Below are 22,866 nucleotides of genomic sequence, written 5' to 3' on the forward strand. Positions count from 1 at the left end.
GTGTCCACAGAAAGTACTGCATCGACAAAGCAAACAGTACTGGAGAGAACTCGACAATGGAGTCGTGAGAGGTGGAACTGGACGGAGCAAATTTATCAGTTTGGATAGTTGAAAACTGAACTACACATGGCTAAAATTCAGATCAAATCCACACACACACACGCACACACACAGCTTCAAACTTCTGTATCTATCAGTACCACTTCCTCAGTGTGAGCCACACTGCTGAAATGCCCGCTGCAGTGTAACGGGTGTCAGCTTCCCTCATATCCTGTATCTTCTTGTAGCAGGAAGTGATTAGGGAAGATGTATAGGGGCATTAAGCCAAGTTGCTGCAAGGTTTTCACATAGAAGTCTTATTAGAATAATACGCAATGACTGCAATAATTCCTAATGGGGTCAAGAGCACAGAAATAGGGCTCGGTTTTTGTAAAGATGTATGCTCTCGTTTGCTCGTGAAGCTCAGCACTCCCTTACTCTTTGCTTGATGTCCATTTATTCCCTTGCCTTTTCGTTTTATTTATCGCTCTGTCTCTTAACTAAACACGCCAACGCGAGCATTTTAAGTCAGTTATAATCCATAGCCTCATTGATTGGAGCTTGCAGCGAGAGCACAGAAAGATTTGGAGTAGTTTCTGAGGAAGGCAGAAAAGCCGACAAAATGCAGATATGTGTGATGATATGGGATAATATTATAATACTGAACATTTGATGATATTGTTGTTGTGTTTTGGAAACTGAACATTGTTTTTTGTTTTTCTGCTAAATTATAATGTTTTTGTCCTGGATGCGTTGTAAGAACCGGACTCCAAGATGGCGCCCATTGCTCATTGAGCATATAAGCCAAAGACATGTTTCTAGTTTTCTTCCAATGATCCCACCCACACCGTCCCACTCACATTTTGTTATGATGATTTTTAAAAAAAAATTTAAAAAAAATTCTAGGCTCTGTGAATATTTGGAAAAATGTAGAAAGACTTGATAATTAGGAAGAATAACAATAATACTGCAAATGTCTCTTTTAATAATTCAAGTCTAAAGTGAAAAATACCTTTTGAGCCACAGGGAATTCACACCGATCAGCCACAAGATTATGACCACTGACAGGTCAAGTGAATATCATTGACCATCTTGTGACAAAACAATGTTCTGCTGTGTGTATGTAGCACCCACCTAACACCCACCCCATAGCAATGAGACTCCTTGATGGCAGCAGCCATCCCCAGCAGGATGCAGCCTGACACAGGCACACACATGAAAAACATGAAGAACAGCACAAGGTATTGACCTGGCCTCCAAATTCTCTAGATCCCAGACTGATCAAGTATCTGTGGGATGGTCCACAGAGGCCCCTCCCCTCAACCCATAGGACCCAAAGACCCCCACTAACAACATTCTGTTGTCAGACACCACAGGACACCCTCAGAAGGCCCATGGCCATCCTCTGATTAGTCACAACTGTTTTGGAGGCACAAGGGAGACCTACACAATATTAGCAAGGTGGTCATAATGTTATGCCTGATCGGTGTATTGTTGCTAGGCTGAGTGGCAAAGCAGCAGCCAGTTCTCTTAATGGTTTTATTATTATTTTATTATCTGTGAAGAGAGTCCAGCGCTAACAAACAGAGCTTTTCATTCTTTGTATCTCACTGTAAAACCTTTGAAAGTTTTACTTTGAGTCAAGCTTTTATAGGAAAAGAGTGGCGTGCTGCTGTAAACCATAAATATCCGCTAGTGTCCTGAGTTTCTGTGTCATATTCTGCTCTCCTAACCTCATATGATGTTGTTCCAACCTACTGAACCGATTGTTGTTAAGAAAAACAGGCGGGAGGCCACTTTAGCTGATATCTGGAGCCCCCGGTGGATTTATGACAATAGATTTCTTTGTTACCTGCGCAGGGGGATTATGCTCTCAAATCTCAGGTATTAGTGGGCTTACCAGAGGGATTACGCATTGTGCTTGATTCACAGTCACCCCGAACAGATAATGCACCAGCATGGTAGCGAGTGTACCTCCTCCAAAAACAAAAAGACACCGAACAGACGTAAGGACAGGAAGCAGATGCATTAATCATCTGGCTGAGTCTCGATGCCGTCAAAAGGGGGAGGTTTTCCCTAATGGTTGAGGAATACGTGACTGCAGCAAATTTGTAACACTGGTTCATTGTTCTGCTACATACTATAGATACTGGGGCATTTATTCAACTGGGAAGTCCTTTTTATGATATGAAAAATGAAGCTTAGCACTCAGCCCCACTCTCATTAACATAAACCAGTAATCTTGTCATGCGGGGCCACTCACATCTTTGAGACTTTGCTTAAGGACTTAACAGTCAGAAAAAAAGCTAATTTTCAGTGTCGACTTGTTGGTATCCAAGTATTGTTACAATGCCAGACATTATTTAATACCCCAAATACATAGAGTCACTACGAAAAAAAGTAAGATATGACCATGACAGTTTCTCAGAATCCAAATTGACGTCTTTAAATTGCTTGTTTCTTTGTCCTACCCTATTACATATACTATGTTTGATTGAAACATCTTTGTAGTTGTTTGGCATGCACTCATCCTTAACACTGCGCATACAGCTTGTAGGAAACACTGATTTGATTACGTTATTGTCAGTGAAATGCTCATTCATTCATTCATTCATTTTCTGTAACCACTGGGGGGGCTGGAGCCTATCCCAGCTGTCAATGGGCGAGAGGTGGGGTACACCTGGAGGCGTTCTCCAGTCCATCGCAGGGCTAACACAAAGGGACCAGCCACCATTCTCACTCGCACCTACGACCAATTTAGAATCACCAGTTAACCTAATGAGCATGTCTTTGGACAGTGGGAGGAAGCCGGAGTACCTGGAGAGAACCCACGCAGACACAGGGAGAACATGCAAACTCCACGCAGAAAGGCCCCAGTCGGCCGGTGGATTCGAACCCCGAACCTTCTTGCTGCGAGGCATCACTGTTGCGTCATGTCCACTACTCTGACTAAAACAGTTGTGCTAGTGGAAAGAATAGCAGCTACTTCCTGCAGGCCAGATCAGACCCTCTGGCGGTCTGATTTTGGCCCCTGGGCCGCATGTTTGACACCCCTGGACTATAGCTTTGTTAAACGTTTTCATGGCAGGGACGTGCGGTCAAGGAAGGCAGGTGACGCAGTCCCTCAGTGCTCATCTGAGACATGAAACTTAACCAGTTGGTGTGGAAGCAGCCAATTGAATTTAATCTGTTCCACGAACCTCACCGCACGCCACTGTTTCATGGACATGTTCAGACACTGGCGTCACTCGGCTGAAGTTAGAGAAACTTTGTGGTCTTGGTTTAAAGTAGGAAAAGTTCACCGTGAAATAGCATTTAAATGAAACAAGGACATTTCCTCTCTGGTGTCTCTAAGTCCTGCACTTTGCAAGTGCGTTGCCCCTGAACATAATCAAGGCAGTGACAGCGTAAGTCACCGCAACATAATTTAGAAAACAATTTTGCGATATGTAAATGTAATTTCCAGAGGACATGGTTGATTTCCATTAGATTTCGTTCCACTGGTTTCTTTAGTAACTAATCTCCCGTCCCTTTGCAGCTTTTTGCACATCAGACAGATGAAGTCGCTGAGCTGACTGGGTCTCCAGTCGTTGCAATCAAGATTGTTCTTTCTCTTGCTGAGAAACTTTAAGCCATTTGTACTTAAATAGATGGACCGGTGTGAAGTAAACATTTCTCAGTAGCTCAGCCTGTCACACCAGTTACTGACAAAACCGCGGGTTTGAAAGTTTCTGTCATTCCTTGATGCCACACCTCTGTCTTCTGATCTTTACTGTACTCGGCATGAAAAGTAGAATAAATTCAAAGCATGACTGTCAAAGACCTTAATAGTGTCAGGTGGCGCCGGAGTGTCTCTTTTTGTTTGCTGACCTCCCCTCCCCGCTTCTTTGACATTACCAAGTGCACCTGTTGCAGAAGGGCTCTGCAGAGAGAGATGAGCAGCACCCTGTGTGTTATTTAATTTATATTAACCTCGAATATGTCACAGTGCTGTGCTGCTGGGCAAGAATGCTTTTCTCTTAGCCGCAGTGCAAAACGTGTGCCGTGCAGAGACTGAAAAACAGATGCATTTCACGGCAGCAGACGGCTGTCTTAAGGGTCAACGATCAGTTCAGTTTATCACGCATGTAGCAGACGCTTAATACTGATGTTCAGTGATGAGGTGTTTTCTTAAATGGGGACTAGATGTTCAGCTGAAGTGACACATTAGCATCCTTTCGACAAGTTTAAACAAACTGGAGATGTACTTACATTACATTACATTAAAGCAGGCTTCACGGCGCAATGTTGTTCATACCTAGGAATTCGTTGTTGCGCCCACACACTGTCGGGCACAGCTGACATGCTGCTAACGAAGTGACAAAGCCAATATTGCATTATGTATTGCTGCCTTAAGATGGTGTTGCGTTTACTGGGTTCATTAGAAAAGTCTGCATGAACACTCGCGTGGTATTGACGACCTTGTAAGTGGAAGTCATTTTCACCGAGGTCTGACTTCTGACATTTTGACATATTGATATTGCCAGCGGCCTCATCTTTTCATTCCACCTTTGCAATTCCGGCAATGAGTTATCCAGTCGTTAGCCTGCTACACTGCCAGCCTCAGCGGGCCAGACCCCGACAGCTACCTGAGCAACTCACAACTTCTGGCTTACGTTTCCACTTGAACGACAAGCATTTCAAGAATTTGTCACAATTTCCATTTGAATGAGCATTTGTATCTGTTTAGAAAAGCGTTAATAAAGAAATGTGATGTGATTAACACCGATGTGAGGCTCCCAGAAGCTCCCAAGCTTTAATTTCGGAAGCCAACCACATATGCATTTGAAAAATACAACTATTTAGTCCTCATTCTTACGACCTTTCTTGTTGGGAAACTTCAAAATACTTTTGGAATCGCTAGCATGCAAAAAACCTGTCCATCAGCAGCAATAGTATTAATTAGTTAGCCCTTCATATACACGGTAATTCTATTTAAACAAAGTTAAGGGTACCTTACAGAAAAGGATTGATGGAGACTGGAATTTGTGATAGTCTTAGCACGGCCAACTGATTTTATGGTAATAAACCAGTTCATGCTGAATTAATGCAGAAAAAAAAAAACTTTGATTGGAGCCTGACCTCATTTGACTCAGAGTGACTCATTCTCTCGTTGTTTATGCTACCAGTGCCTGTAGCACTTAAGCATTCAGATGTTCTTTCCATTCACATAACATGAGAAAGGCCTGATTCATACCTGAATTGTCTTCTACACCCACTTGGATTGCATTTCCTTACATTGCAGTGAAATGAAAATAGCACTTGCGCCTTCACATGTCTACGTTTGATTGTGTAAAGCGTCAATTTAATTTTATTCGATTTAGATGTTACGGATCCAAAACTGACCCGGGCCTGTATGTGTGTGTTTGTTTTGCAGTTGGGTGAGGACACTTTCAACCGTGCCAAGTTGCTGAACGTCGGCTACACGGAGGCTCTGAAGGAGGCGGAGTATGACTGCTTCATCTTCAGCGATGTGGACCTGATCCCGATGGACGACCGCAACCTCTACCATTGCTACGACCAGCCGAGGCACTTCGCCATCGCCATGGACAAGTTTGGCTTCAGGTGACGAGATGGCGTCTAGTTCAGTTAGTTTGAAACCACACTGCAGTACGTGCATAAACACGCCTTAAAGGGATGATTACATCCTGAAAGATTGAAGGATGGTTTTTATTGTTGCGCGCCACCTTCACGGCTCGTTTCCGATATTTAAATATGTTGAATTTTAACATGCTGTTGGCTGCCTTGAAGAGACTTTCAGAGCTGGCCTACAGCCTTTGTTCTGACAGACAATTGACAGAGCAGTATTTAATTTGAGTAAATCTCATTAGACTTTGAAATCCTTGTCTGTAGCCTAAATTAGCATGAAAATGCACCACAGTCCACCGCTGCCAATTTTGATTTGGTTGCACTTCTGTAGCCCTAACAAGAGTGCATGTTACAAAGCGTAACTAACAAGTCTGGGCTACAGCAAGTGAAGAGACCCTCATTATCTATGGAGACTCTCTGGCAGACCAGAGTTTAGTCAGCTACAGTTTTACAAGGAAAACTATATAAGAAACCCATTATTTGTGTTTTTATTACATTACTTACTCGTTGTTTCAGTGAGGCAGTGGCGTATTGGGAAAGATGAAGATATTTAGATGATCCACAAAGAAAATTGGCAATTATCTTAATGCTCAGTTTATAATTGAGCTATTTTTAAAATGATTTTAGTTCCAGACTCGTAATGTTGGGGAATTTGCAGATTGCCCTCAAGCAATTTGTCAGCAAATGGAATATATTTGGGTTTTAGTGAGGTGGTTAAATAAAGTGAGGAGTTTAATGACTTTATCTTTAAATATACACAAAACCATGACTCAATCAAACAAGTAAATAGTGGCAAAGATATTCATACACTGTTATAGCGATACAAAAATAAAGCCCAATACTGAAAAAAAGATAAAAACTGAACAAGTTAGTCTCAAAACAGACTGAGAAGGCATTAAAGTGAAAGAACATGTGCCCCCTCTGCAACTCTGTTATACGGCTTTGACCTCCTCTAGATCTCCTTGAAGGAGATAAAGTTACCTCGGGAGGCTTAGTTAGTTTGTAAGATTCGCCACTCGCGGCTCCAATGACCGGGTCCTGTTTTAGTATCTTCGTGCATAATGACACCCCACCTGCCCTCAATTACCTAAAAGCACTGGACGTATTGATTAATGGTCTAAACATGGCCAATGAATGTGACCCACCCGTCCAAGAGCTGTCAGTCCACAAGAGTTATCCTACTGAAAACCCTCCGGGGCTGCAGCAGGTCCCTGATATAATGCTCAATAAGCTAATGCTATCTGGCAACAAATACAATGCCAGGTGGTGCACGGGACTGTAGCTTCTTATTAGCGGTGAATCGGTTAAGACCTGCAGTTTATTTCATCTAAAATATAGAAAGGAGGATACAATTAAAAGTCCGCTGGTTAGAGTCAGAGGAAGGTCACAGAACTAACTGGAGTTAATTACTGATGTAAAAATCTGTTTATTAGAGGGAACTGGTTCTCAGTGTCAGCATGGTCTGTGTCAGCCTGCAACTCTTTCTGTTCATTTGTTTTAGTCTTAGCCTTTCGGAGGCTTCCACAATAAAGAAGCGAATAAAGGAAATCTAATGGAAGCAGTAGTCTAGAGGTGTTTTGGCCCTGTCACTTCAGGAAGTCAACCTTCTTCTTCTTCTTCTTCTTCAAAATGGAAAAGCACTAGACTCTTTAGATAAATGGTGAAAGGATTGACAGCTAAGGACAGGTCACGTTAAGTTACTTTAGCACCTTGCAACACCTAACAGCTCTAACAGCAGTGAGGGTCACCTTGAAGTCCATTTCAACAATTTGAGCAATGCTTTTTCAAAAGCATTGCTCAAATTATTTCTTTATTTATCTCTTTATCATGAAACATCCTGTGATGTATTAAATTATCTTGCCTTTATATTGTATATAATGTTGTGGATGTTTGGATGAGCTCTTTCTGTGGGAGCTCAGTGTGACTCGAAAAAGCACATTTATACAAGGTCATGACCTAATCCTGCCGATATTAGCACGCTATTCAGTTTCTTCACAGAGGGAAATTCACAAAACTTGTTGTCGGTGTGACTTGTGTCCTGTAAACAGATGCTATGCCTCCTCCACAACCTGATATCCTTGGAGAATTGAAGTATGTGCAATCAGGTGGTAAAAGTTCACAAATAGCGCTGGACTCACCGATAGTCGTCCATGTTTCTGTTATGCACGAGAACTCCAGCCCATGATACGTGAAGAAATCCTTTAGAATAAATGTTTTGTTGGCTAGCGATCTAGCATTCACCAGGCCCATCCTGACAGGAGCTGGCGCCGGGGCATTAGCCGTCTGTGCTGCCTGAGCAAGAGGCCGCAGGTTGTGTAGGTTCACCCCACGCATGCGGAAGGTAAGGGCAGAAGAGGCGTCGGTTCGGTTGCCCCTCGTCTGAGCCAACCACAGGAACCGGAGATGAGTCGTTCAGATCCAGGAAGTGCCGTGAAATGAAGCGGCAACGCCACACAGGCTTTCAATTTCACTAGCCTGCTGCAGCATTTCCCCCGACATCTGCGGCCTCTCCGTGCAGGTGCCATCTGGACCGAACGGCCCCAAATTTTGTGCTCATTGTCGCAGATTGAAAAGTGTTTCGCGATCGTACGCCAGCAGAGAGTTGACATTTAAAAAGACAGACAGTGGGCCAAACACACTGGCGCCATCTTGACTACATTGAATAATGAGGTTTATAAGGTTTATAAGGTAACTACACTCTTTTTCATTCTGCTTGGGTAACTTTTCCCAGCGTATTGAAAGAGTAGGTGGAAACAGAACAGTGTAAGAAGTGTGGCCTCCTGGCTATGGTTTCTTAGCCTGGTCGTTACCATCCTATGTTTCCACCCGAAATTTGATTTCGGTCTGGCACGGAGTCTGGCCAAATTGCACTTCCACGGTTCGCGTGTAACCGCGCGGTCCGCGCCAATCAGCGAACAGTTGAGTGATGACGCGGAACTCGCATGCCGAGTTGCTTGTAGTCCAGCGAAGCTTGTAGTTCAACAGCATAGCAACAATGGCGATGGAGGAAGAGACGCTAGAAGCCATCCGCGAAGTTGTCTCAACTCTCGAGAGCATCACGGAATTAAAACCAGAACAAGAGGCTTGTCTTGTCAATTTTATAAATGGCAAGGACGTCGTAGCTCTCCTTCCAACTGGCTTTGGGAAAAGTTTGATTTATTTAACTGGAAGCGGAAGTGGTAAGCGTAAGAGCCTGAACTCCGGCGCACAATATACGTCATTACCAAACGTTGCTGATTGGTTAAGGGAACTCCAATGATTTTAAACCTCAAAATAAGCATCCGCCCATTACGGAGACAGATTCCTATTACACTGGGCCAGACTAACGTGCCAGACCGAAATCAAATTTCGGGCGGAAACGTAGGATGGTAACGACCAGGCTAATGGTTTCTGTGTGATGTGAAGATCCAGGAGACACAGAAGGGACTGACACGCCTCAGTGTAACATGGACAGATTCATGGTAGCTGGTAGCTCCTGTTAGACGGGGAGTCTGGCAGCTACTAGAAGCACATTTGCGTCCTTTTGAGAGAGTCACTGTGACAGTATCCGCTGTAGGTGATGGAGAAGCTCTACTACAAGAGGCTCTCTGGTATTTGTTGCTGCGGGTCGGTTTGTTGCCTTTACTGCCACTTTGGAGGAACAAATCTTGTTCATGTACAACGTTATTTCTTGTCAGCACCCACTAGACCTGCTAATGCTAACACAATGCATGGTGTGAGAGGCCCGAATTAAGCTGTAATTCATTTTTAGATGCGTTTTGGCTCGTGGTCTTCATCTGGGTCATCAAGAAACATTCTGCAAACAACATATTAAATAGTATATGAAGTGGTTGGTTTTATGCCACAACTACACCGATCAGGCATAACATTATGACCGCCTTCCTAATATTAATAATATCATCAGAGAATGGACATGGTCCTTCTGAGGGTGTCCTGTGGTGTCTGGCAACAGAATGTTGTTAGTGGGGGGTCTTTGGGTCCTGTGGGTTGAGGGGAGGGGCCTCTGTGGATCATCCCACAGATACTTGATCAGTTTGGGATCTAGTGAATTTGGAGGCCAGGTCAACACCTTGTGCTGTTCTTCATGTTTTTTTTAGTTGTTCCTAAACCATTTTTGTGTGTGTCTGTGTCAGGCTGCATCCTGCTGGGGATGGCTGCTGCCATCAAGGAGTGTCATTGCTATGGGGTGGGGGTGTCTAGTATGGTCTAGGTGGGTGGTACATGTCTAAGTAACATCCACATGATGTCCAAACGTTTCCCAGCAGAATATTGAATTGTCACAAGATGGTCAATGTTATTTACTTCTACTGTCAGTGGTTTTAATGTTGTGGCTGATCGGTGTACATACCAGCCTAGGGGTAATTAAAAATGTGGGTGGGCAAAGAAGGAAAATGTTCAACAAAGTCCAAAGGTACATAATCACTACATTTAATATCATTGTAATAGAAACAGCAAAACAGAGTGACCTTTGACCCGTGTCAGACCCTTCATTGTCTTAAATCCAAGGTAAAATGCTGCAATACCGTCGTGTCTGTAATGTTTCTAAATAAGATCTGAGCGTCAGAATTTGATGACGAATGTCACACTTTTCCTTGAAAATAATTAGACACCTGCAGGGTTTATGCAGCGCTTCTCAGAATTCTGCAGAAAGTATATCAAGTTAAATTTCTGCCCTCTCTCACTCTACGTTTCTCTCGTCTTCTTTTCCCCATGCACACACACTCCTGACCATATTGTAGCTGGGAGAGCTTGTGCGGAAACATACGGCCTCATTAGTTTCTGCTTGTCATCTTTCAACGGGGAGCTGTCATACATTTGACAACACATGCTGCACAGAATTTACACACATGTACGCGCGCACGCACACAGACACACACACACTGCCCTCTGGTTAGACTCCAGGCGCCTGTCATGACACTCCCAGCTGACGTCCGTCCCACTCCACTAGTCTCACGACTTTTGAGGAAAAAATAAAACGGCTCGTCCACCCTCCTTTTTTTTCCCCCACTGTCTACACCCTCATAAAGACACACACACACACACACACAGATGGCTCTTCCATTAATTATGAAATTATATTTTGCTTTGCCTGACATTTCCTCTGTAATAAACACATTAAAACTCACCATTAAAAACTTCCTAGCATTTAATCTAAAAGGGTAAGTTGCCTTATAAATAAGTCAATGATAATCAGCTCCATAGGCCAAAGGAGATAAAACACTATCTTCCTTCCTTGACACCCGGTCATTTCATGTGTCTTGAGTGGATTATGCGTGCGTATGGATTATCGACTCACTGCGAAAAGACACCCATAAATTATCCACTTAAAACTATCCGAGACCAAGAAGATCTAATTGCTCGAAAACACTTGAATTCCACTCAAATGTAAATTGTTAACTCTTGAAGCTGCGCATGAAAACCTAAACTACTCCTAATTCACAGCTTCATGCGGTGTCCCTGAACAGCAAATTTAATACCACTGAGATGCTATAGACAAAGTAGTCTCAACTGGATGCATGATATGGTGTGGTACTTTGTTGATGGATGGGCCATGTGGTAAATCCCATTGTAGATTTATTGTGTTTCCCCTTTGGATTTGTTTCTTTTTACGCAGCAAAAAAAAAAAAAAAAGAGAAATAAATCGATCGTGCATCACTAATGTGAGAACCTTCAAGCCGCTCATTGATACATGTCTGGGAAAGGAGTGAGAAAATAGATGCGAGAAGAAGATCCCATCTGCCCACATATTAAAAAAGAAAAACAAAGTGATTTATTGCCAGTCCCGGTTAGACCTCAATTCATCCTGTAGCTATCTGCAGACAGTTGTTGACTTCACTCATCAGCAACATGGCTCAGAATAAACCTTTTAGTTGCGTCAGGGGTAACACATAAAATAGTTCGGTGCCGATTCATGTCGGTGGAAAGTTCCCTAAAGTGTTCGTCTTGGGCCTCACTCTGGAAGGATGAATAAGAGGCCCATTCAAACAGAATAAAAATCGTAGGTTTTAGAAATTTGCAATATAAAAATATTCCAACTCCCTCCGAGCCCGAACATTGCTGCTCAGTCATCTTTTCCTACACAAACTATTAAATAAAAGCAAAAAGCCCCCCCCCCCCCCCCCCATGTTTGATGGTAATTAACGGTCAGTATTTTTGACTCTTCTGAATTAAAGAAAGGGGGATAACATAAAAGCCTTGTGGTTAGAGTGAGTGGAAGGTCACAGAATTGACTGTAGTTAATTACTGATGTAAAAATCTGGTTATTAGAGGGAACTGGTTCTCAAGGTCAGTGTGTCTGCAACTCTTTCTGTTCATTTGTTTTAGTTTTAGCCTTTAATAGGCTCCACATTAAAGAAATGAATAAAGAAAATCTAATGAAAGCAGTACGTGTGGGTAAAGTTTGGTACTTATTTGGCCCTGTTATTTCAGGAAGTCAACCTTCTTCTTCTTCTTCAAAATGGAAAAACCACTAGACTCTTTAGGTTAACGGTGAAAGGACTGATAGGCAGCTTGGACTTCTGCGTGAAATTGACGCAGAAGCTACAGCGTCAGCCCAGACCCTATGTAGACCCTAGCGCCGCAGCTGACATGCACCTCCCCAGAAATGTAGCTACGCGCCACTGCGACGCAGACCGCAATAGCTGTGATTGGTCCGCTTGGTAGTAGCGTGTTTCCGCTTTAGTATATCCAGCTGCTTCTCCATCTCCGCAATTTTCGAATTGATTGGATCAATAAAGATGGAACGCATCAGGTTAACTGCGGAGGTTTGGAGATTTGTATGACTCATCTTTGGTGAAATTTAGGCGAAAGTTTCAGTCAGGATTGTTGAATGTGAAGCAGGAAGTAGAAACAAAAATTTACCCGACTGGTGAAAAAGACACAGCGTAAGTTAGTTAGTCCTGCAGTACTCTAAAAGAGCCTTGACAGTGAAGGACAGGTCACATTAAGTTTTACTCCATTACCTTACCACCTCACAACACCTAACAGCTCAGCTCTCTGAGCAGTGAGGATCCACTTGAATTAACCAGAACGGTACTGGTTCACGTTAACAGACTAAATGTCGTAGGTTTTAGTCTGTTAACGTGAACCGGTACTTCAATGGAAGGTTCTGGGTTCTAATCCATTGATCTACTGTGGCCTTTCTGTGTGTTTGCATGTTCTCCCTGTGTCTGCGTCGGTTCTCTCCAGGTACACCAGCTTCCTTCCACCGTCCAAAGACAGTAACATTAGGTTAACTGGTGATTCTAAATTGGCCGTAGGTGTGAATGGTTGTCTCCCTTTCTGCGTTAGTGCTGAAATAGACTGGAGACTTGTCCAGGGTGTACCCTGCCTCTCGCCCAATGTCAGCTGGGATAGGCTCCGGTCCCCCACGACCCTCCAGAGGACAAGCGGTTACAGAGAATGAATGAATGAATTTAGATCTTTTTCGTCGCCTGTCCTCTTCTGCTTCTTCTTACACACATTACACACTTCTCTCTTCTCTGTTCTTCCGTCCCACAGGCTGCCGTATGCGGGCTACTTTGGAGGAGTTTCAGGCCTCAGTAAAAAGCAGTTCCTGAAGATCAACGGCTTCCCAAACGAGTACTGGGGCTGGGGAGGGGAGGACGACGACATTTACAACAGGTAGGTCTACGACAGGGATGGGCAACTGGCAGCCCTGGGGCCGCACATGCCCCGCGACCTCACTCGAAGTGGCCCTTAGATTAATTTATGAAAATTATAAAAATGTGTGCTTCCACCGGGTCTTCTCCACCAGTGAAGAAGAGACGTTACGCCATGGCTAAGAGCGGAGGAAAGAGAAAACTTGATCAACAAATCGTGTGTGTGTGTGTTTCAGGTGAAATGGGAAGAAGATTATGTGTTCACAGAATTTAAAGCAAGCCTACGTGCTTAGTCTGCTTAGAGACGTTATCTGCCATGAAAGATTTCAATTTAAGTTGCCGCTACAACACGTTGCACAAAGCTAAATACGAGAAGTATACTGAAGCTGCGAGGGCTGCTATCGTAGCGGACTTCAAATTAAAAGTACGCAAACAACAGCGACTTTTTACCAGTGTCCACTGCTGGTAGTGGTGAGGTAGAGTGGATATACAGGGAAAATGTTAAACTCTTTCTTAGTGTAAAAATTCACAATTAGTTCTTGCAGTTAATGTTTGTCTGCTGTTCTGCAGCTTTCTGCCATCCTTGAGATGAATGGTGATTTGTATGTTTTATTTTCATGAGCCCTTTGCACTGAAAAAAAAAGAAATAACAGTAATTGGTTATTTTTTGTTTGCTTCGATAAACATATACATACAAATATATTTAAAATGGCAGTTTTATCATACCTGGTTAAGTAGTCGATGAAAAGTTGTGTCCCCCTCCATCATTTAAGTTGCCCATCCTTGTTCTAGAAGGATGCACCGAGAGCTGCTCGTGTCTGCCTGTCATCTCCTCACCTGTAAAATATGACATTATCCTACAAAAACAGGGTCATTTTCCATACAGGAAGTTAATTTTTACAGCCCAAAACGAGACTAAATTACTTTTATTGATGAGTACAGCACATTGTCTGCCATCTGTAGCGGTTATGTCCAGACGTCTCTTTGGAATAAAATTCTTGTCAGACAACCATCTGTAACATATTCACTTATATGCATATGCCTTATTCCTGCTGGAGACCGTAGCAGCGTAACCGAGTCTGAACTAAAAAGTGACGCTGAAGTTCTGGGAGGAGTTGATTTATTAGAACAGTTCAGAGAGGGAGAATGATTATCAAATAAATTAACCTTTTGAAGCACTTCACTCAGCTTGTAATGACTTGCCGAAGCTCGTTAATGATATCACGGTGGATGTTGGCTGAAATCAAATCAGTAAGAGGAATATTTGTTTGACAGGCTGACGGAAAGATGAGTCACGTCTGCTTTAATGTGCTGCACCAGTTGCGGGGTCATTAGTTGAATTTATCGTCTGCGCAGACGGTTGTTTGGACTAAACTTTGCTTAATTACCTGGTGAACTGATGATCTGACTTTTAACAAACGATTACTGCACGCTCATCCATCTGTGCTCGGTACCACCGGAGCTAAAGCATCACGACAGATATATACAGCAAATAAAGATTTAGCGTAGACGTAATGAGGCTAGCCAAACATAGCACCTTAATCTTCCACGCATTCCCTGATATCTGCTCCGTTAGCACAGATTAGCCCCATCCGTCTGAAAACTAGAAATGTCAGTTTCATATTTCTATACAAATGAAATAAACACCTAAGGTGGCGTAAATATTTTCAAATTGTCAGCTGTCGCCCTCGATTCAGCTTCAAAAGAAAATGGATTTCGGTCGCATAAACGGACGCATTTGCATTCAGAGGAGCTGGGCTCGAGTGCGCTAATTATAAACACACACGGCTACACACACTCGCACAGCAGGAGGCTTCTTCACAGACGCGATGCTTCCTACATCTTTATTTTATCTCTATTCTTCACTGGCCGTTTTTCCTTTATCCCTATGTGTGTCTCACAGTGTGAAGCTTATTTTTCTCCCCTCAGAGTAATAGTGTTATCAGAAAACTGAAAAATGGAACATTTGAGAATTGCGGTTTTGAGAACGGACTGGCTCGGTCAACGCCGCGTTCAGAAGATTATAGTAGTTTGTCAGCATCTGGCGAGATGTGATCAAGGAGCTCCATATGTGGGTCACTGAATGATTGCGTTAAATGTGCTTGTACGCCTGTAATTGTGTGGCAGAGGTTGACAGGATAAGTTTAAAGAGCTAACTTATTATTGAATGATAGCTGCTCTTGGCCATTAGATGCTGTAGATTTCCCTGGAGATATTTTCTGCACTCAAGCTGAGCTGTTTCAGCTGCTGTAAAATGTGATGTGAGAAGATATCGTTAAAAAAGTAAAAAAATAAATAAAAACAAGAAATCTTTTAGACTTTCACATGTCCATGCAGACGCTGAAAAGGCTACAGACAATTCAAACCGACATCAAAGAACTGCAGACAACAAAGACCTCATGACTCCTGCGTTGGGATCTAGCAGTTGCACCTGAACACACCGCAAAGACTATAGCCAAGGGCATATTCGTTCTTTTCCTGCGTGAACGAAATAACTCTTCATACCAGCAGGTGGCAGTAGTGTGTATTTATCAATCACAAGGGGAAACAGGAAGAGGTACCATTAGCTGGGAGGCTAGGAAGCTAAGAAGAGCTATAAACCGTCGTATAGAGCCGGCCTCTCCTGAATCATTCTGATCAGCTGCTCTGCGTTTTATTCATTCTAGATGAATCATGTTGTGAAAACATACAAGAGAAGCCATATGAAGAATATGTGTCCAATGTTAACCGACCTTTTAGCTTTATTTATTGTTTTCTCCAGCTCACCTTCAGCTGCTAAACAGAGTCTACATTCCTGACCACATACACGTACAGTATTTGTCTATTTGCTCTTCCTGACATTACATTCAGTTCAGGTAGCGTACACCCGGCTGCTCTAGTTGACAGTTTTATCTGGACAGATGCACCCATGTGGTTTATGCTGGAAAACTGGAAGCGATATCCTAAAAAGAGGATGAATGTTACATAGAATATGAATTGTCTCCTCAAAAATTTTTTTAAAAGCTCTCAGATTCATTGGAAGAAACAGAAAGATTTCACAGATGTCCTGACAATATCTTTAGTTTTTTGGGGTTTTTTTGAAAAAAAGCTCCTATGGTGAGCATCTTTGTTCCTACATTTTATTGCACCGTTGGGACCTGACAGACTCCTGTAAGTAACTCTGCACGTGATAATTGTCCGTGGTAAAAGTTGGTGAAAGATCACGTCTTCTTTTCTTTTTGGCTTTTCCCTTCAGGGGTCGCCACCGCGAATCATCTGCTTCCATCTCACCCTGTCCCTAATTACTTTCATGTCCTCCTTCACTACATCCATAAACCTCCTCTTTGGTATTCCTCTAGACCTCCTGCCTGGCCGCTCTAGCATCCTTCAACCATCCCTCCTCTGAACATGTCCAAACCATCTCAACCTGGTCTCTCTAACTTTATCTCAGCTCTCCCTCTAATGTACTCATTCCTGATCCTATCCTATCCTGGTCACGCCCATAGACTGAATATAAATATGGACAATGTGACGCCACTTCCTGTGGCATTAGCCAAACTGACGCTATTTTCCCGGGTATATGGGCGACGCCATCTTGCGAGTTTGTAGCCAGAGTCTACGCAGCACGGTCCGAGTGTAGGGCCACGAGGAGCCGGGATATTAATGACCAGACCACACTTTTGTCAGACTCACTCGCATTTTAATATAATTAAAACTGCGCTCTGCTCTACCTCCACCAGTTACAATGTTGGATTAGACACTGTAGTTATTTATTATTTATTTATTTTTTTACAACTCTCAGGGTCCCACTTGACTGCTTTACGGAGTGGCTGGAATGGCGTCATCATTAATTCACATCCTGTTTTTATAGCATCAAATAACTAACTGAAACTAAACATCCGAAAAATTAAGACTTGAATGTGCATTAACATCATATTAACCACCTAAAATGACAGAACCCACCTTAGAAAAAAAAATTATTTGATGTGTAATTTTAATGTTTTAGTTTGGCCCAAGTCCCATCCACTAACATGGAGGGGGTGGAGCTTATGACCTATACTGCAGCCGGTCACCAGGGGGAGCTCTACTATACTTTCTATGATTGGCTAGTCAGCTTAGAGAACTAGTGCAGAAGAAGAGAAACAAAGATGATTTAAAAAATAATTTGAAAACATGGTGGTCGGTTCAGCTCATTATTTTTTAGGACAGTATTTTTATTATTCATCATAACTCACTCCATGACCACCTGCATATACACAAGCGAACTGACTATAAATCTCCGACGTGCAAACACTGTAACTTTTTTATTTTATTTTTACGTGTGTATTTACACAGCTTGTTGTGGATTTGTTTTCTGCTGTGGGGTAAAGACTCCAGCAGTGCAGTCAAACAGCATACCTGGAGAGTTGTACCGCTTTATGCTGTGGAGCGGTAGTAATGATGGAAACAGGACTACTCGTTGTGTCTCCTCTTTCTGCCATCCTCTGCTTGTTTATTTCAAATAAGTAAGACTGTAAAAGAAAATAAACACTAACTCAGTCTTACAATAAATGAAAGAAATAATAAAGAAAGTAAAAAATCACCGGCAGAAACAAGCACATAAAACTGAGCATGAAGGTTATGTCGTGCTTCACTCTAAGGCTTACACCTCCTCCCGCCACCGTCCACCTTCACTTTTCAGGGCTCGCTTGTTTTAAAGCCTTTCACGGAGTAATGTGAAGGGACGTGCCCTTGAAAGCACTCTTGGACAAACTGTCGGAGGAAGGTGGTGCGTGGATGTCGGCCATGTGTGGATGTAGCTGAGGCTAACAAACCAAGGAGAAAAAAAATCTGCTATTTACTTTTTCTCATGGTAAATCCTGTAAGTGAAATTTTGGAGGATTTTAGCCGCACTACTGGCACGACCTCAGGGACGGAAATATCTCTTAGTAGTCCTGCTTTGGTCCAGTCTGCTGTATCTCAACAATTACTTAATGGATTTTCCTGAACTTTTAGTGCAGACACCCACGGTACTTACACCTACTGACATTGGAAACTTTTCCTGTAGCGCCACCATGAGGTTTACATTTGTGGTATTGTGGTACTGAGTCAAATGTCTCAGACACTATTTGGTTGAAGTTTGTACACACATTCAACCCCCCCCAGAAGATAAACTTTCTTGTAATTTTTTTCCTGACTTTTCAATCATTGGGTCACACTTACTTTTGTTTTCAGGCATAACATTATGACCACCTTCCTAATATTGTGTAGGTCTCCCTTGTGCTTCCCAAACAGTTGTGACTCATCAGAGAATGGACATGGGTCTTCTGAGGGTGTCCTGTGGTGTCTGGAAACAGGATGTTGTTAGTGGGGGCCTTTGGGTCCTATGGGTTGAGTGGATCGTCCCACAGATACCTGATCAGTTTGGGATCTAGTGAATTTGGAGGTCAGGTCAACACCTTGTGCTGTTTTTCATGTTTTTTTTGAGTTGTTCCTAAACCGTTTTTGTGTGTGTTCCCGTGTCAGGCTGCATCCGGGGATGGCTGCTGCCATTAAGGAGTGTCATGTCTATGGGGTGGGGGTGCCTGGTCTGGTCTAGGTGGGTGCTACATGTCTAAGTAACATCCACACAAATGCCTGCCAGGCCCGATCGTCGTATTTACAGTAACACAGACATCAGCTTTTGTATTTAGTCTATTAGTGGATAACCAGTGTCCATGTATGCACAGCAATTCAGTATGCAGATGTTACTTATTCAACTCAAGACACAGATGTGTTTCAGCCATGCTGAAATTATTCAATAGCTGGCTGCTAATCTTAAGTTTTATAATATGAGTTGACTAAATAATTATGTTGCACTACCGACCGCTTTCTCTCTTTTAAGATGCAACATACTTAGCAGGAAATTTAATAAAAGGTGGTTAGTGGATAGCAGCGTGCTGTGTTGTATAATTTTCCACTTAGAGATAAATAGAGAGAAGCCTTTTACATTTATATTTATTTTGAAATCCAAGTGTCAGGAGCTGAAAGGGTTCTAACAATGTGAGCTGTAGCATCACGCAGAGGAGAGGAGAGGAGAGGATGGAGTCTCCAGCTGAGTGAACCAAATGGCTAGCCCGTTCATTCACTCTGGATTCGGCAAAACAACTGGAGGAAAAGAGGAAAGGGACAGACGGATGAAAGCGGCGGTGTACATCAGAGCCATGAAATCCGCCGCAGGTCTTTTGTCGTTAAAAGGAAGCAGGGTTCATGGGTTTGAACCATGCGAGCAGCAGCCGACGTGTCCACCAGCCTCCATCTGCTCTGGAAAAAGGAGCATCAACTAAATGACTAAATTACTCTTTAACACCGTCTGCTCTCTACTTCGGTACCTCTCCCTCTTACTCTTTTTGTCCTCCTCTCTAATCCTCCAGTTCTTCGTGTCTTTTTTTTTTTTTTTTTTTTTCCTTCTCCTTTCTTTTGCTTCCCTCCGGCGGTTTCCTTTTTTATGCCGGTTTTGATGCCACCGACCAGGGCCACTGTCTGAAATGGGGCCTGCTAGCATCACGCCGGCCCTGGGGATCTGACTGTCCCCGCTGCTCGGTGTAGCCGGAGCCCGTGGCAGGCAGGACACATGTCACTTACACCACTGCCAGCGCCGCTTGCCCCCATCCCACCCCTGTCTAAAAGTTGGTGGATGTTGCAGAGAGAGAGAAGAAGAAAAAAGGGAGGGTTTCTTTTCTTGCCATCCTCTCAGCCTCTCTGAACATGCAGCAGTAGCCTTGGGCGAAGACTGTTCCTGTCCCAAGGGCGTTAATGCCAGCCCAGCCTTCACCGCACACTCTTTCTTTCCATTCTGCCTCTCTCCTTTCCTTTCCTTTCCTTGCCCTTTCCCCTCTCTCTCTCTCTCTCTATCTCCCCCTCCCTCTCTCTTTGTGAACCTCCCAGCAGTGGCTTTTCAACAGAGAGCCCGAGCCAACGTCGCTGCTACACATGCAGCCACGGCAGCACAAGCGCCTGCACGTGTTTCCCGCGAAGCCTCGACAAAGGTGCGCGCGCCGGGATATTTTCGGCTCAACACTTTGAGAATGCCGAGCCTTTGATAAGTTCAATCACACGCCGAGGTTACGAGGTCACCCCCAGCCTCGGGTCAGGTCGGCAAACATTGTCGAGTGTTTCAGATCTCATCTTTTTTTTTTTTTTTTTTTATCACCCTGATTTATTCTCAGACTGTTTGAATCCGTTTCATCAGCACTGGGAAAAAAAAATAAAAAATACCTGACAACAACGCTATGAATAATTAATTTTGTTTTGAGCATCATTACTAGCATCAACAGGATGTATACAAAAAAAAAGATGTTCACGATACTGCATATATTAAAAACAGTGCACAACATATTTTCATGGTATAAACAGAGAATGTGTTGTTCGGAAGTTCACTTCTCTTTGGATGCACATCCCAAAGATTCTCAATGGGGTTAAGGTCTGGACTCTGTGGTGGCCAATCCATGTGTGAAAATGATGTCTCATGCTCCCTGAACCGCTCTTTCACAGTGTGAGCCCCATGAATCCTGGCATTGTCATCTTGGAATATGGCCGTGAACATCAGGGAAGAACAAATCCACTGATGGAATAACCTGGTCATTCAGTATATTCAGGTAGTCAGCTGACCTCATTCTTTGGGCACATAATGTTGCTGAACCTAGACCTGACCAACTGCAGCAACCCCAGATCATAGCACTGCCCCCACAGGCTTGTACAGTAGGTACCAGGCATGATGGGTGCATCACTTCATCTGCCTCTCTTCTTACTCTGATACATGACCTTCTTTCATTGCTCCAGAGTCCAATCTTTATGCTCCCTAGCAAATTGAAGCCTTTTTTCCCAGTTAGCCTCACTGATTAGTGGTTTTCTTAAGGCTACACAGTCCCAATCCCTTGAGATTCCCTTCACATTATACGTGTGGAAACTACCCTTCCAGTTTTTAATAATGCGTTGGACAGTTCTTAACCCAGTTTTAGTAGTTTCTGCAATCTCCTTAGATGTCCCCTTTCTCTGCTTGATGCATGCCAAGGTTTTCCACGACCACAGGATGTGTCTTTAGACATGGTTGTTTAAGAAATGAGAAGCTACTCATTGCATCAGTTGGGGTTAAATAACTTGTTGCCAGCTGAAAGATAATCACCCATGCAGTAATTATCCGATAGGAGGCTCGTACCTATTTGCTTCGTGAAATCCAGGAGGCGACTTTTTTTTTGGCCAGGCAGTGTATGTATATATAGAACAAAATGATGATGCGACTACATTTTATATGGTAAAGGGAAAGGATCGATTTAATTTATGTTACACAGTATAAACCTGCACAGACATGGAAATTAATTCTAGTTTAATTTGGACTCTTGGGCCTGGTGTCTGTAAATGACACAAGGTGCACTATGTCATAAGGACATAATAATGAACATTTTTTTATTATTACATGGCACCACATGTCATTTTTTTAATCTATTTTGATGGTTCGGTTACACGTGCCTCTTTTTAATATACTGTCTAGACAAAAAAAGAAAAAAAAAGAAAACATCCACCAACAAGACTTGGCAAGGAGAACAAACAAGCCCCAGAGGGTAAATAAAGACAGAGCAGGCACATTTTCCTTTCGGCTGCAACAGTCACAGAACAGAAACACGACACAGCAGAGCGCACCTGTTTTGATACAGGAGCCGAATCGATGTAGGGCGAAGACGATGTGAGGGACGGAAGCAGCGACAAATGGAGAGAGGTGTGCGAATATGAAGCCGGGGCGTGTGTGGGGCGGCTCGGTGTGTGTCGTGCAGATATTTTAACGTGTCTGATCGAGCATCCTATGTGGCCGTGGCCTACTGGTTAGTGCTTTGGGCTTGTGACCGGAGGGTTGCCGGTTCGAACCCCCGACCGGTAGAAAGCGGCTGAAGTGCCCTTGAGCAAGGCACCTAACCCCTCACTGCTCCCCGAGTGCAGCTGTAGCATGGCAGCTCACTGCTCCGGGTTAGTGTGTGCTTCACCTCACTGTGTGCTTTGTGTGTTCACTAATTCACGGATGGGATAAATGCAGAGACCAAATTCCTTGTATACACAAGTATACTTGGCCCACAGACCTTAATCTTAGTGGTCTTCTGCGGGCTTATAAAAGGGGTTATTATGGAAAACAACGGCGAACCAGAGTTGCTGCGAAGGCTCGGAAGGCGGCAGATTTGTGCATATTTGGAGTCCCAGTCCTAGAGACCACTGGCCAAGTAGAAAACCTGAGAGGTATCATTGATGCTGACCTGAAGTTTTATTCACACATCAGCAGCATCATGAAGCAGATCCCAAGGCCTCGCAGGAATATATAAAAATCGAATGTTTTTGCCATCAGCAGACTCGATTGCACTTTTCTTGCTTTTCTTTCTTTCTTTCTTTCTTTCTGTGGAGAAGTCATTGAGTAGCTCAGCAGCTGATTCCCAATGCAGCCATCAGCATATTGACTATAAAAATCCCTTGGCCAAGTGTTGATTACTGAATTGATTTAAAGAGTTTGCTTCTGGTCTTAAAAGCACTTAAAGCTCTGACCCCATGATATACTTCTGACATGCTTCAGTTTGACAACTCAGCAGATCCCCCTCATTGCACAAGGCATTGTGGACTT

At 43.3% G+C, this 22,866-nt stretch overlaps 1 protein-coding gene across 1 annotated transcript in view; it reads left to right on the plus strand.

The window, feature by feature from the left end:
- Positions 1-22,866, plus strand: part of b4galt2 (UDP-Gal:betaGlcNAc beta 1,4- galactosyltransferase, polypeptide 2) — a gene marked incomplete at its 3' end in the record, with an annotated part of 159,184 nt that overhangs the window by 117,818 nt on the left and 18,500 nt on the right. The window contains exons 4-5 of the mRNA XM_084545883.1: positions 5,456-5,643; positions 13,168-13,290. Of these exons, the coding sequence (XP_084402009.1) occupies positions 5,456-5,643; positions 13,168-13,290 (311 nt within the window). The remainder of the gene's footprint in view (positions 1-5,455; positions 5,644-13,167; positions 13,291-22,866) is intronic.

Source organism: Chelon labrosus, assembly GCF_963514085.1.
Source record: "Chelon labrosus genome assembly, chromosome: 6".
NCBI lineage: Eukaryota > Metazoa > Chordata > Actinopteri > Mugiliformes > Mugilidae > Chelon > Chelon labrosus.